Genomic DNA, 15,068 nt, shown 5'->3' on the forward strand with positions numbered 1-15,068 from the left:
CACTGCCGATACCCTCCAGTTTTGCTGTGGAATAGCACAAATCTGTGCCTTAGAAAATTAAAATTATTACATGTTTTAAACCCTCAGGCTGCTAACAACCAGTCAGTATTATTAATCTTTAAAAAATATTTTTAAATAATTTTCGATTTTTAGAGAGTTTCCAGAACTGCCATATACCCTTCATCCTGATTTCCGAAATGTTGTTTTACCTTTGCTTTATCATTCTCTCTTAGTAGATAGAGCTATACATAGCTCAGTGAGGTTTTTTCCTCCTGGACCATTTGGGAATAAGTTGCTATAATGTCCAATTGCCCCTAAATACATAAGTGTGTGTTTCTTTTTAAAAAACGACGTTTTTAAAGCAGCTATAATTTAATTATCCAAATCAATGAAATTAGCATTGATGTAATATTATCTTGTTTGTAGACCTTATTGAAATTTTGCCAGTTGCCTTACTAATATCCTTTATAGCAAAGGAGGGGATGTTTTTTGTATTTCTGACCCAGGATTTAATCAATAATTACGTTATATTTAATTGTCATGTATTTTTATTTTCCTTTAATCTGAAGTAATCCCTCTTTTTTTTTTTTTGGAGAGTGAGAGGAATTTCATGATCTTGATATTTTTGAACAGTTATTTTGTAGAATAACCTTCAATTTGGGTATATTTATAATTTCCTCACGATTACATTCGGGTTATGCATTTTCAGCAGGGCTGTCACAGAAATGCTGTGTTCTCTGCGCACTGTATCAGGAGGAACACGCTGGTGATTTGCAGCAAAACTGGCTGTATTAACTTTGATCACTTAATGAAACTGGTATCTGCCAGGTTTCTCTACCATAAAATTACCATTTTTACCTTTGTAATTAATAGGTATTTTGTGGAAAAGCACTTTCTGTCTGTGTAAATATCCTGCTTCTCATCAAAGATTCACCCACTGGTTGGTTCGAGCACACGTTAATTATTCTTCCCCGAATCAATTATTACTACTCTGATTCAATTATTATTACCATGATAGTTGCTAAATGCTGATTTTCTAATTCCATCACTTCTTCTATATTTATTACTTTCTTCTAAATTTCTTAGTGGGAAGTCCATGAGGAAAGGTTTCCCTCCATCCCCATTTATGTATTTATTCCTGTATCTATATTGGTACATGGATTTATGGATTCCTGTTTTATTCGACGGCTCGTAACTGTGATGCTCGGTTTGCATCCTGTTTGATGAGTGAGGGTCTTACGAATGAACTGTTATGTGTTTTTGACTTGTCCCCATCAGCCTTTTTCTCTTGTTGGCACAACACAAGTTCCAGCCTCATCTTTTACATTCTCAGAACTAGGCGCGGACTCAGCCATTGCTCCAAGGAACCCAAATCCTTTTAGTGCAAAATGGAATTTAGAAACCAAATTCTAGGTGCTAGATATGATCATTACTACTGCTTTAGGCCTTTGGTATACACACTTTATCTGTTTATGTCTATTTGTCTGTCTGTCTGTCTGTCTTATCTACCTACCTATCTACCGTGTTTCCCCGAAAATAAGACCTAGCCAGACTCTTAGCTCTAATGTGTCTCTTGGAGCAAAAATTAATATAAGACCCGGTATTATATTATTATATTATACTATATTATATTATATTATATTACATTACATTATGTTATTATATTACATAAGACCCTGTCTTATTTTACTATAATATAATAATTAGTACTTATATAATAATTAATTTTTGCTCCAAAAGATGCATTAGAGCTGATTGTCCGGCTAGGTCTTGTTTTCGGGGAAACATAGTACCTGTCTATCACTCTCTCTATCTCCATACTAATACCTCTAATTCCAGTCTCACACTGCAGGATTCCTTCTAGCCATCTCTCTTTTTATAACTCCTTTTTCTTACCATGAGAAACCTGGCTTCTATTATCTACAATATATGTATTCATTTCCTCAATCCTAGAATACACAAAAAATAGTTTCAGCATTGCTAGTCCATACCACTCACTATGAAGAATACATCTACTCACTAGAATTCAATATCTGTTTACAGTTCCTTTTTGTCTTTAACCTAAGGGTATACATATACTCAAAAGTCAGTGTTCAAAATATACTTGGATTATGTTATTGAGTATGTTATTAATTTGAAGTACAGTTAGCTTCGTTTGTTTCAGTTTATATTCCATTTTAGAATTTTTAAAGTATCTTTCTTGATTTTTTTGAGTGTGTGCGACATACTTCCAATAGTCAGAACTATTTTTAAAAGGCATACTTAGATAAGTATCACTCCCCTATGCTTTCTTTCAGTTTCCTCCCCACCCATCTTTTCCACCCTAGTCCCAACCCACTCTCTATTAGTAACCAATTTTGTCAGTTTGTAGATTGTTTTTGCTGTGTTATTTTTTGCACAAATGAGCAGATACCATGTATATTTTCTTATTTCTCTCAACCTATTTCTTAAGAATAGAATACCACATATTCTCTTATGCACTTTACTTTTCTCATTTAACAATATGGACAGAAAATCACTCCATATCATTTCAAAGAGTTCTTCACATATTTTTACCTCTGCATGATCTTCCATGTATAGATTTGACATAATTCATTTTCCTATGTATGATCAGTTAGGTTATTTTCAATTACAATTATGCAACGAATAACTTTGTGCATATTATGTTCTGTTCTTATTTGTTGGAATTGTATATTTAAGGTAAATTTCTAGAGTGGAATTGCTGGATCAGTAGGTAAACATATAGGTAGTTTTGCTAGATATTGCTAGATTTCCCTCCAAAAAGTTTGTACCAATTTGCATTCTCACCACTAATGTATAAGAGAGCCTACTTCAACAGTCTCACCAACAGAATGTGTTATTCCACTTTTTCTTATCAATTTCATAGGTAAGTAATGTTTCTTGGTGTAGTTTTAATTTGCATTTCTATCATTATGAGTGAACATGAATATCTTTTATCTTTTCAATTGTGTATTTTTCTGTGTGTGAATTGTCTGTTCATGTTTTTGCCCATTTTTCTATCAAGATTTTAATCTTTTACTCCCTTCAGTTACTACGAGTTCCTTATATATTAGGACTCTTCACTCTTCATCTGTGATGTATTACTGCATGCTCTCCCACTTTGTCATTTGTCTGTTGGTTTTGCTTGTGGTGCTTTGTATCATGAAAATGTGATTTGTTTTTAATTGAGCCAAAGTAATCAATATTTTCTTTCATTGCCTCTGGACAGTTACAAGCCTTTCCTATACTCAGTTCATACCAGAATTCATCCTGCTTTCTTCTAACACTTGTGTGATTTCATATGCTTCCATTTCTATCTCTGATCCATTTGGGGTTTGTTCTTGTGATTGGTGTGAGGTAAATATATAATTTTCATGTTTTTCAACTACCGATCCAATTGTACTAGCACCTTTTATTTAAAAGTCCTAGTCCTTTATGTAAAAATCCTTTCATCAGTCATTTGAGATGCTGCCTTCATCATATGCAAAATTTACATACATACTTAGGTCTATTTCTGGACTTTCCATTCCATTCTCAGGGTTAGCTGTCTATTCAGGTGCCAGTTCCACACTGTGTTAATTATGCAGACTTTATAGTATGTGTTAATATCAGGTAGAACGCCCCCTTATAATTTTTCTTTTCCAGTTTTATTAATAACGATTCTTAAATTTTTATTTTTCCGTATGAACTATAAAATCAGGTTTTCAAGCTCCAAAAAAGCTCCTTGATGTTTCTACTGATATTATATGAAATTTATAAATTAACCTGGAGAGAACTGGCATTTTTTTCAAATGTTGAATTATTCTATCCCAGGGCAAGGGATATTTTTTCATTTGTTCAAGTCTATTCTTAGGTCTTTCAATAGTGTTTAAAATTTTTCTTCATAAAAATTTGGCACATTTAGTGTTAAGTTTATCTTTAAGTGTTTTATCTTCTTTGTTGCCATTGTAAGTGAGGTTTTGTCTGTGATTGTATCCTGTAACTTGTATCGCTTGTTATATGAAGCCTATTGATTTCTATATAATTTATATTCTTTCATACTTATTCTTTATTTTTTGAAATAGTTTTATCATTGATTTCCCAAGTATGCTATTATATTCTACAAATAGAGGTGGTTTCACTGTGTGATTTCTTTTGTCTAAATGGACTGGCCGATACCTCCAAGGCAATAGTAAACAGTGTTGCAAATATTACACATACACACATGTATAATACGTGTACTATATATTTTTAAACAGGTTAAGAAAGTAGTAATCATTTCCTACTTTCTTCATTGTTTTTGTCAGAAATGGGTGCTGAATTTTTTGTGTGTCACAGTTTTTCAGCATTCATTGAGATAATCATATGATTTTTCTCCCTAGATTGATCAATATCTTATATTAATGAATTTCCTCGTATAGAGCAGACTTGCACCCCTACAGTACATCTCACATGGTTATGCTGTTTTTTTCTGAGTGTGTACCACTAATCTTAAATCTATAAATACCAAGGCTATATGACAGTGTCATTTAAAGAATGATATCCCCTAGCGCACTTACTGAAATATAGATTTCTGCTGAATTCAAACCTCTGAGGAGGGTCCCAGAATTGTGCTACTAGCAGGTCCCCACAGATGTGGTTCTTATGTATATTGAGAACCATTGGCCTACTGTATTGTTCAGTGTGGATGTTTTATGGGAAATTACTGCAAAAATATGGATTTTAGCACAAAGTTTTCCCCTTGATTTTTTTAAAAGATACTTTATGACTTAAAATTTTAGATTCTAGATCATGAGCCAACTGCAAGCAAGTAGATGATACAGAGAAACCAAAAGCTAAAATATTAGCTACCCCTGAATATTTATGCATTCATTCATTTATTCAACTTTTTAAAGCACTATGCAGGGATTGAAGATGCAAAGCTGTATAAGACTTCTGCAACAGTCAGAGAAATGGAGGATTAATTAATGTTTAAAATAATATATTAGGCATTATACTAGAAATATTTTTCCAGGAACTTTGTGGTCATTAAGTTCTTAAAAGAGGAAATGCTCCTCTCTTCTGGGATCAAAGAGGAGGTGATGTTTTGTAGGGAACATCTTTCCAATATAACATTAACCAATGGAGAAAAAAATTATTTGCAAAAATCTTCTTTACATTCAACTTTAGAAATGCGTCTCCTACACATGTACCAGCACACCAGCACATCCAGTCTGGGCAAACATGGCTCCAGAGGTCACTCGTGCATACAAGGACAGCGTTATCTCTGTAAATGGAGCAATCTCTGTATATAACCTATGAAGGAATTTCTTTCCTAAATACCCATACTTAATAGAAACATTACAGAACATCAACAGTAAAATAGAAAACATTAGTAATACACGGAAACTTAAATAAATGGAACATGAACTCCATTGGTTGTACTAGTGTGCTTCAGATTATCTTTAAAAGAAAAAAAAAAGGTTTGTATTCTCTATTAGAATTTGTGATGGTTTGGTTCCACTTCTTTATTATGGTATCAGACTTTGCTTATCCAAGACAACTGCTCTGTGGCAGAGGGACCATCAAGTCTTGTGACTGACCCTCATGTTGGGGTAGTGGTAATGGGTTGGCTTGGTATGGAATGCATTTCTTCTTATCAAAGGAATGGCCTCCATAGGATGAACGGACAACATCTTAAAGTAAAAACCTGGTACAGTATGCTCTGAAGGAAATTCTCCAAAGCCAAATGTAGTCAGGATTCTTTCATTTTCTAGTTTTAATAATTTAGAAGGAGGAGTATTATTTAATTGCCAGCATTTTTATTTACCCAAAACCCGTAAAATTTAACGGCTGCGTTGTGCTGACGATGCTGCAAACCGTGCATACATCAGGTAGTTTGGACACACATGTTGCATCGGACTTAAACCCCAGGGTCAACCAAGATAGATGCCAATGTCACACCAAAGTCGGGGGTTATCTACTCTGGCTCAGCTTTAATGATCCCTCTTCAGTAATCACTCACCAAATTGTTCAAATAAAATGTTCATATTTGAATGTATTTTTGGATTGCCTCAGCAAAGGGAAGACATAAAAATCACTTTAATATGCTTTTTAAAAATGTCCATTCAGCCAGATTAACAGCATAAAACTCTTTATATGGAAAAAAATAGATCCTTGCTGAATTCTGAAATTATGTACACACACACTCAGACATTATACTATCTACTCTTAACAAACTTGTTAAGTGGTATTATTTGTTTTGATAAAATTTAATGTGCCCTTATTGAGCTTGGTCCTATTAATTTTAGTAATTTCTTTTTAAATTTACAGTTGGCAATCAGTGGATAAATTACATATCATTCTGTGGCCTTAGAACACACGCAGTGCTTGAAGGAAACCTCGTCACTGAGCTTATTTATGTCCACAGCAAGTTGCTCATAGCAGATGACAACACTGTTATTATTGGTAAGTGGATGGTCTCTAATTGTGTTTCTTGCTAGTTGACTTACTCCATGCAGAAAACCTTTCTATTCTTCCCCACCTTTCTTTGCAATTGAGAGGGACAGTAACACAACATCTTTAACATTTCTGAAACAATCTTTTTCTAATCCTTACAACCTTTCTAATCCCTGTTCTTTATCTTCAAAGAAAAAGAGGCACAGAGCAATTAAATGGCCATTGTGCAAATTATAGTATCCAGAGGCAGCAGTTTAACCCAGCAGTTCAATAATCATCCTGCTCTCTTTAATTCTCTATTATTCCCTTGTGTTTATTTTGAATCCAAGTACCTTGATTATGGGAATCGAACGGGAAGAAATGGGAGGGAAAATGTATCACACATGGTAGCTGGTAGTACTTTGTATGTGTTTGCACCATATCCACCTAACCATTTCCACAGATCCGAAGTGGTGCAAGAGTCAGAATCCAAAGGCTATTAAAATATCATTGCCTCTATGCTCTCTATGGTTTGGGTGTCATGAAACCATAGATGCAGGGCGGACCAGCTTTGATGTTCTGAATATGGTGAGGGGGAATTGTGTAGCAATGATATAATGTAGCCCTAGACATAGGTCTGCAGTCTTTTCCTGTCAAGGATACGTAGTAGATGTCTCCAGCGTTCTCTCCCCACCAGCAGATTCCAGGGAGAGATTTACTGTTTGTACCTTCTACCTAGATTAGATCAACTTGACAACAGAGGTGATGTTTAGCTTCATTCTTTATACACATGGAAAGCTTCATTTTCCTATCATTGAATTGTTTTGCCCTCTACTATTATGTTACACACACACTGAAAGGCCTGGATGAAAAACAGAGTACTGGTAATCAGCCAGATAAATCAGTTGACAAAATTTGGGGCAATATTACTTAGAGATACAGTGTGTCCCACTATTGGGAATTCTGCTCATCTGTTTTAAATGAAATGTAGTTTTTCAGCTGTTATAACATACTTCCCTATTCTTTAAGAAAGTAAATGTCATGGAGTGTTTTGAAATTTTTTGGCAGTAAATATGCCATTTCCATCTCTATCCTCCACTGAGAAAAGGGAAAAAAGAAATAGCTCGTATCTAGGAGTAATGAGACTGTCTTATCTGGAACATGATTTGAAAAGAAAGAAAAAGTAGTTCTGAAGCCAGAAAATGTATAGACCACAGTGTGGTCCTCTCTCTCTCTCTCTCTCTCTCTCTCTCTCTCTCTCTCTCTCTCACACACACACACATACACACACACACGCACACACACACACACACACACACTTTTAATAATTTAAGAACATTTAAGAAATTATTTTATGCCTTTGATCTCTGTTCTATAGGGATCAAAGCTCTTTAGGGATTTATTTACTCCCCTACTCACCACCCCCCCGCCCCCAATAACAAGGTTTCTCTTATTTCCCCTAAGCTACTCTGGCCTTGCTCTTCAGAAGCCAATCTCAGAATATTTTTATATTAAATTGGCAATTACAGTATGAAGGGGAAAATGTAATTGTTTGCTGAAATGGAAAAACAAAGCGAAATAAAATTCACCAGATCTCTTTAGCAAGATTTCAGAACTCTTGAAGTAAAAATGGAGACATGTAAATATTTCCTTTCAAAGGTCATTTTGACTTTCAGCCTGCTTTATTTTACATAAAGTATAAATGCAATGTCGTTGTCAGTAACAGAACTATCAGTTAAATAGGTTTGTTGAGTTTTTTAATTGACTGATTTTCTAAGAAGGTCTCCAAACCCTCAAAGGTTACAATTTATTTAGGCTAGCAATAATAGATCAGTTTTGCACATAATACTTATCCACTCTCTTGACACTGAAGATGTGGCCTTTGGAGTATGGAAAGGTCTTACTTTAGTCGTTAGGGGCTGGATTTCTTTTTCTCCTTCCCCAAGGGCACAACAGATCTCCCCCGTGGAAAATTCCAGAAGTGTTTTTGTTCTTTTTATCTCCGTGGAAACTCTAAGAGTAAGCAAGTTTGTTGTTACTGCTCTCACATATCAACTCTGTTTATGTTCATAAAACAGAAAACAATGTTTACAATTCTCAGAGAGTAAGAAGTTTGAAAAGTTAGGTTAACAGTATTTCATAGGTGTTAAGCAAGTATCTAAAAGCTTGAAAGAGGTTAAAGTAACCTGTGATTAAATTTTCTAACATGGGAAACTCATGCCAGAATTACTGAATAACTGGCATAAAAAAAATGAGTAATTACCCCCATTTTTTCTCACGAGGAAATACTTGTTTTAGCACATTGAAGGTCTCTTGTATTATATATAGGTTTCATTCTCTGTTGGCCTGGGTAATCCTGCAGGTCATGACACCTGGGACCAAATCCAGTTTTCTAATCCATCTTAACACTGGCACTTAACCAGGCAAACATGTCTTTGCTTTCCTAAGCAAAACAGAGCTATCCATAAGTAGAATTTAAGTCTATCCTGTTGCCTAAGTGAAACGATTCTTTTTTTTTTAATGTCCACTAGTCCACTGCAAAGCACAATAGGGTGATATAAAATAGCAATCACATCATGCCGCTGCCCTACAGAGCTTCTGGGCTGGGGAGCGGGCAGGTATTTTTTCCACCTGACACCAGAAGCATTGGCATGGATATTGCAGAACTGGAGCAAGAAGGCCCAGAGGCCGTCAGGGAGTGTGGGTGGGTGAGAAACTATACAAGCTTGTGAGTGGCTGGTGCAAATCCACAGTTGAAGGGCTGCCCCAATAATGAGGGATTATACTTGATCTAGTCTCGGGGGTCTCAACCCTGGCTGCATTAGAATTGCCTGGAGAGCTTTTAAAAATACATCACTGAGGGGTCAGTTTACTCATGTCTGCAATTTGCTTTAAACTAGATCCCCAAAAGGATGGGTTAATGGATAGATAAAGGGGTAGAGTGACATTGGAAAATACTAATGTCTGGTTTCTACTTGAAGAAATCCTGACTGATTGGTCTGGTTTGGGCTCAGGCATTAAGGTGTTTTTTGTTTTTGTTTTGGGGGCCAGGATGTTTTAAAAGCTTTTTCCGTGATGCTCATGTGCCATCCCGCTGGGAACTTCTGAACGGGAGGCACGGGGAACACAAGGGGTGGAAAGTACAGAGTAGCCTCTTTGGGCTCAATAGGAGAATCAGTTTTCCTTTAATAAACTAAAACAGGGTACAGTTGGAGCAGTGGTTGTCTATTGCCACTATAACTCATGGCCACCACCTCAGTGGCTTAAAACAACACAAATCTATTGTTCCATGGAAGTCCAACATGGGTCTCCCGGGCTAACATCAGGTGTCAGCAGGGCTGCCTTCCTTTCTGGAGGCTCGAAGGAAGAATTCATTTCCTTGTCTTTCGCAGCTTCTAGAGGTTGCCCACATTCAGGGCCCCCTTCCGCCATCTTTGAAGGCAGCAATGGCACATCTCTCTGGGACTTCCCCAAAGTCTCAGCCCATTTTTCTGTGATCTCCCCCTGAATCCCCTGTACTTTGAAGGACACTGGTGGTTATATTCGGCTCACCCAGGCAATCTAGGATAATCTCCTTATTTTAAGATCCACTGATTAGCAACCTTAATTCCATTTGCAGCCTTAATTCCCCTTTGCCATGTAACAGCAGATTCCCCAGGCTTTGGGGATTAGAGCATGGTCATCTTGGGGGGTGGAAGGGAGCTCATTATTTTGCCTACCACCAAAGGAATCACAATTTCTGAAACAACATGAGAAAAAGCACAAACCACGAAGGAAAAGATAGATACATCCAACTGCATTAAAACTCAGAACTGTGTTCAGTAAAAGACACTATAAAGAGAATAAAAAGATAAACCACAAACTAAAGAAAGGTATTAGCAACACATTTAATATTCAAAACTTGTGAAACTCCTATAAACCAGTAAGAAAAGACAACATCCAAGGGATAATGGACAAAGGAACTGTATAGGAACAGCACTTAAGAGGACAGACCTGCAGCCCATACACATACGACATCTCATTCTCACTAATGTAATAGTGAGACAAAGAACGGTTTTTAAAAATACCAATGAGCACAAATGGAAAAGCTGTATAACCCAGTATTGGCAAGGCAGTGGAACACCAGATCTTCTGTCCTGCATACAGAGCCCAGGTAAACACCTGCATGTAGATGCCAGGAAACATACACACAAGCCGTGTTGAACATAACTGTGCAACACAGCAAAACTCTGGAAGCAACCCAAACATCCATCAACACTAGAGTGAATAAATAAGTCCTCAGTCCTGGTGTGCTCATTCAAGGGAAATAACATGTTACAATTACGCACAGATAAATCCCAAAGATGTAATATTGAATGAAAGAAGCAAACCTCAAAAGATTTTGTATGGTTCCATGTATATAAATTAAAAGCAAGTCAAATGTCAGCTATTTTTTGTTTAGGAAAACATGTAGCGCATGATGAACACAAAATCCTCTATAAAGTCTTTCTCTTGCAGAAGTAAGGGCATACCTGGAGGATACCTGAGGGCTTCTGGGACGTGGTAATGTTCTGTTTGTCAGCCTGGGTGTTAAACTCAGTGGCGTTTATTATTCCTAAGTTATATGTATATGTTTTCATATACTCATTTGTATTTTGCTATATTTTGCAGTTTTAAAAGTTTTCTAATATTAGAAGACTTAGAAAAGGTCATTTTCTAAAAATTAATTGGTTTTAAATAATCAAGTCACCATCCTGATAAAAACAAGAGATTGCAGTTACCATGAAAACTACTACATGTATACAAAGCATGCTTATATGTTTTGTAAACAGTTAAAACCCTAATGACTTGTATAGAGTAAAAGGTAAGAATTCCCCTTATTGTCTTCCCTCTCTTTGCCAGAAGGAACTCGCCACTCTTAGCAGTTCAGTGTGTATCTTTCTAGATCCCTTGCTTTCTCTTCTTTCTCGTATGTTACATAGAAATGGGATAATACTATATAGTACATCTGCTGTTCCTGAATTTGATTTTCAGAATATGGGAACATTTAACATGAATGGAGGTAGCATTTACATCCATCAATATCTCATTTTCAGTGTCCCACTTCTAAATTTATCTAAAATTTCCTCATCCCTTTCTTCACATTCCTATGAAATAGTAGCCAGCTCTCTTATCCCCTGGGGTTGAGGGTAACTCCAGGTCAGTTCTGGAGACAGGAGGACCACTCCCTGCCTGTCTTTAAGAATCCCAGCTCAGAGTGCCAGGAATGGAATCCGCCCTTTGGGAGTGGGGCCCACCTTGGTGGGAGGGAGACTGGGGGACCCATGTAAAAGTTTGTGCGTGTGGAGGAGACCTGCCCTCCCCAGTTTCCCTGACAGTGAAGAGCAGTCATGCCCCTGGTCCAGCAGCCTACAGCCTGAGAGCGGCCTCTGCTGGGGGCCTGGGGTGTGAAGTCCCAAAGCAGCATTGTGGGAACTTTGTTCCCCTCCTTACAGCTCACACATGGGGTGAGGGGTGATTAATTCAGAGAAGAGGCTTCTTTGATACAAATGCTACTTGCCAGCAAATTGTCCCTATGGCAATGTTCTCTAGTGCAGCTATTATAGAGTTAACAAGTATCTGATAATAATGCCAATAATAATTAACATTTGTAGAGCAGTTTATAAATCTGTAAGTCCTTTCACATGTTACTTAATTCTTACAACAATACTACAAAGTCTATATTATGACCTCAATTTATAAAAGAACAAATTAAAGCTGAGAAAGATTAAATGACTTTGCCCAAATTAATGATGGGCCAACTATCCAGCCCAAAGATATATGGCTGCAAATTTTATAGCATAATCAAAATATTAGTCTATGTATAAAGGGCTATTTGTTGCTAACAAAACAAAATGTTTCAAGATTCTCATCGTGCTCTAATAGTCCTCCCAAATTTCTGTGAGGTAGTCCACCCTTTTTCTGTCACCCACGGTCACTGGGGGGCAGCATTCACATCCACAGTTATCACAGATTTGTATATTAACCACATGACAATATTGTGGCAAATGGCAGGAAAGTCTCTGCAGGAAGGGTCAGCTTTTTCTGGTGTACAATATCCCTCCATTTGAGTTCAGGGCAGAGTTGCTGTTACCTTACCACTGACTGTCCCCATCACTGAGGGTAGCCATTGCTCCTGTTCAACCTGACGCTTCTGCTCCTGTCTGTAGAAGCAGTGGAATGTGTGACTAGGGCAAGAGGAACAAAAAGAAGAAGGAATCAGGCCCTTCCTGGACTTTGTAGGACTCCTTAAGGATAAAGAATGAATCCGCAGTGATTAATGAAGAAAACGCACTGCGGTTTCTGAATACACAGCAGAGTTGCTCAGAAAACACAGGTCGAACTAACGTTAAAATACTTGCCCTTCCACATGTGAGAGTCAACATTCTCAGCACATTTGGATTTAAAAATAGAATGGAGGAAAGTTGATACAGAAGCTGTTGGCATGCCACGTAAGTGAGGCAAGAGAATGGAAAACGCAAAGCCACTAATGATAATCTGTATTTATAGATAGTGGACTCGATTGAGTGTGAAGGAAGTACTCTTGAGTCTTGACCCTCTTGCTTATACGACTATGAGTTAAAGTCTACAGAGTCAGATTCTTAAGTCTAACAACCGACTGAATGAATTGATATGTCTTTTGAGTGTGAGTGCTTAATGATTGTGTTAGTTAGAATCCTTTGAGGCACAAAATAGAAAATTCAGTTAGAAGTGTGTGAAACAAGGAGGAAAATGTATTATTTCATATAACAGAAGGTAAGGAAGTCCCAGCATTGGCTAGTTCAGTGACTGAAGACCCAGAGTCTTTTTTCTTTCTGCTCTGCCATCTTCAGCTTGTCTCGTAGGAGTTACAACATGGCTGCAGCAGCCCTTGGAATCATGTCCTCATCCAACTGCTCAAGTGAAAATATCCACAAAATACCCACAAGAGAATTCTGCTCTTCTGTCTGTTTATAAGCAGGAGAAAATCTCTTTCAGAAGCCCCCAGCAGACTTCCCTTCTTGTTGCACTGGTTAGAATCCTGTCAAGTGCCTATTCCTAAGCCAGTCACTGGCAAAAATAATGAAAATTACCATGGTTGGCTTCGACTGGTCAAGATGCACCCCTGGGTTAGGGAGAGATCTTTCTAGAACCTGACGGTGCTCACACTCCCCAATGGCTTCGTAACTCATCTCGTCTCCCTAAAGCACAGCATCTCTTGAGAACCTGAACAAAATTAGGGTTTTGTTAGCAAGGAAGAATTGGATGAGGAGGTAGCCTACAACATCTGCCACCATGAGAAGATTGTTCAGTTTCACTGTTTCTCTTTATAGGCTCTGCCAACATAAATGACCGAAGCATGCTGGGAAAGCGTGACAGTGAAATGGCTGTCATTGTGCAGGACACAGAGACAGTCCCTTCAGTAATGGATGGAGAAGAGTACCAGGCTGGCAAGTTTGCCCAAGGACTTCGGCTTCAGTGCTTTAGGTGGGTCTTCCAAAGCTGTGTCTCTCTTGCGTAGTTCCACTGCAGTAGCCCCTGGAGCCCAGTCCAGCCTCTTGTTCTTAGCACAGACGTCGTCGTCTCCATGTTCATCTTTGTCTAATCTGATGTCTCCCAGCATACAAGATGTGAACTACCAGTAGTATGCGACAGGGCTTTATGTGGGGCACAGTTTCTATTTTAATCATTTGTTATTATGTTTATGCTTAATAGAGAAAACTAGCATTTTAACTCTGTTAATGGGTTTAAGAACCAGGCCAGGACAAACCACCTCGTGTCTACTTAAGGTTTTTATAGTGAGTCCATTTATAGAAATTGAAATAGTTCCAGTAATACAAGGATATAATAAAAATTATTAAAGGAGGGTGCCAGAGACTACCAGTGTTAAATTTAAATGTGGAAACTTCGGTTCTCAGATTTAAGATGACTCCAGACACGGAATATTCCTGATCTTCTGCAAGAAGATGTGAGTTTTAAACAACTCTACAGTTCCAGCAGAGAGAACACGGGATTAGGGAGCAAGGGCTGAGTGGCCCTAAATGAGTCCTTCATTTAATTGTTACTGAGAACTTTCCAGGTTTGGGCTCTAACTGGCCCTGCCCCTAGTAGTCTAGTCTCAGCCGTCAGGGATCCTTTTACAACCTGACTGTGCTCACGCTCCCCGGTGGCTTCTGAGCTCATCTTTTCTCACGCTTCCCCTTGCTCATTGCAGACACATGCTGAGCTCCCCACTGTCCATGGAAACCCGACCACTCTCCCACCTCTAAGCTTTTGCAGTAAGTCCACAGTTCTGTGAACCTAGAACTGTATGTGCTAGGAAGGGATTTCAGGGTGGCCTGCACAGCAAGTGTCCCTGGTTAAGGTGGTGCTTTCAGAGCTGTTTGGGGGCAAAGGCACTGCATGGACACACATAGCTGTGCTGTTGCTTTGGTCCTTCTCCTGTTAGTAATGGCCACATTTGCAAACTGGTTCACTTACAGATGGCACATAATGAGTACTTCTTTCCCTGCAAACGCTGGTGGCCATTCCCTTCATTCCTAACTCCAGACTGGCTTTTGAGAACCAAAATGAGCTTCAGTTCAAAGAAGGTTCATGCTGCTCTCTCTGCCCCAGGAGTTCAGCAAATCCATCCCTCAAAATCTGACAGTCGATAACTTCTCATAGTTTTTATT

General features: G+C 38.0%; 1 protein-coding gene across 7 annotated transcripts in view; it reads left to right on the forward strand.

Annotated features, from left to right (window-relative positions):
- Window positions 1-15,068, forward strand: part of PLD1 (phospholipase D1) — a 183,659-nt gene that overhangs the window by 157,843 nt on the left and 10,748 nt on the right. For all 7 annotated transcript variants that reach the window (XM_081072793.1, XM_081072795.1, XM_081072797.1 and 4 more), the window contains 2 exons: window positions 6,292-6,426; window positions 13,728-13,881. In XM_081072793.1, coding sequence (XP_080928919.1) covers window positions 6,292-6,426; window positions 13,728-13,881 — 289 coding nt within the window. The remainder of the gene's footprint in view (window positions 1-6,291; window positions 6,427-13,727; window positions 13,882-15,068) is intronic.

Source organism: Rhinolophus hipposideros (genome assembly GCF_964194185.1).
Source record: "Rhinolophus hipposideros genome assembly, chromosome: 2".
In the NCBI taxonomy this organism is placed as follows: Eukaryota; Metazoa; Chordata; class Mammalia; order Chiroptera; family Rhinolophidae; genus Rhinolophus; species Rhinolophus hipposideros.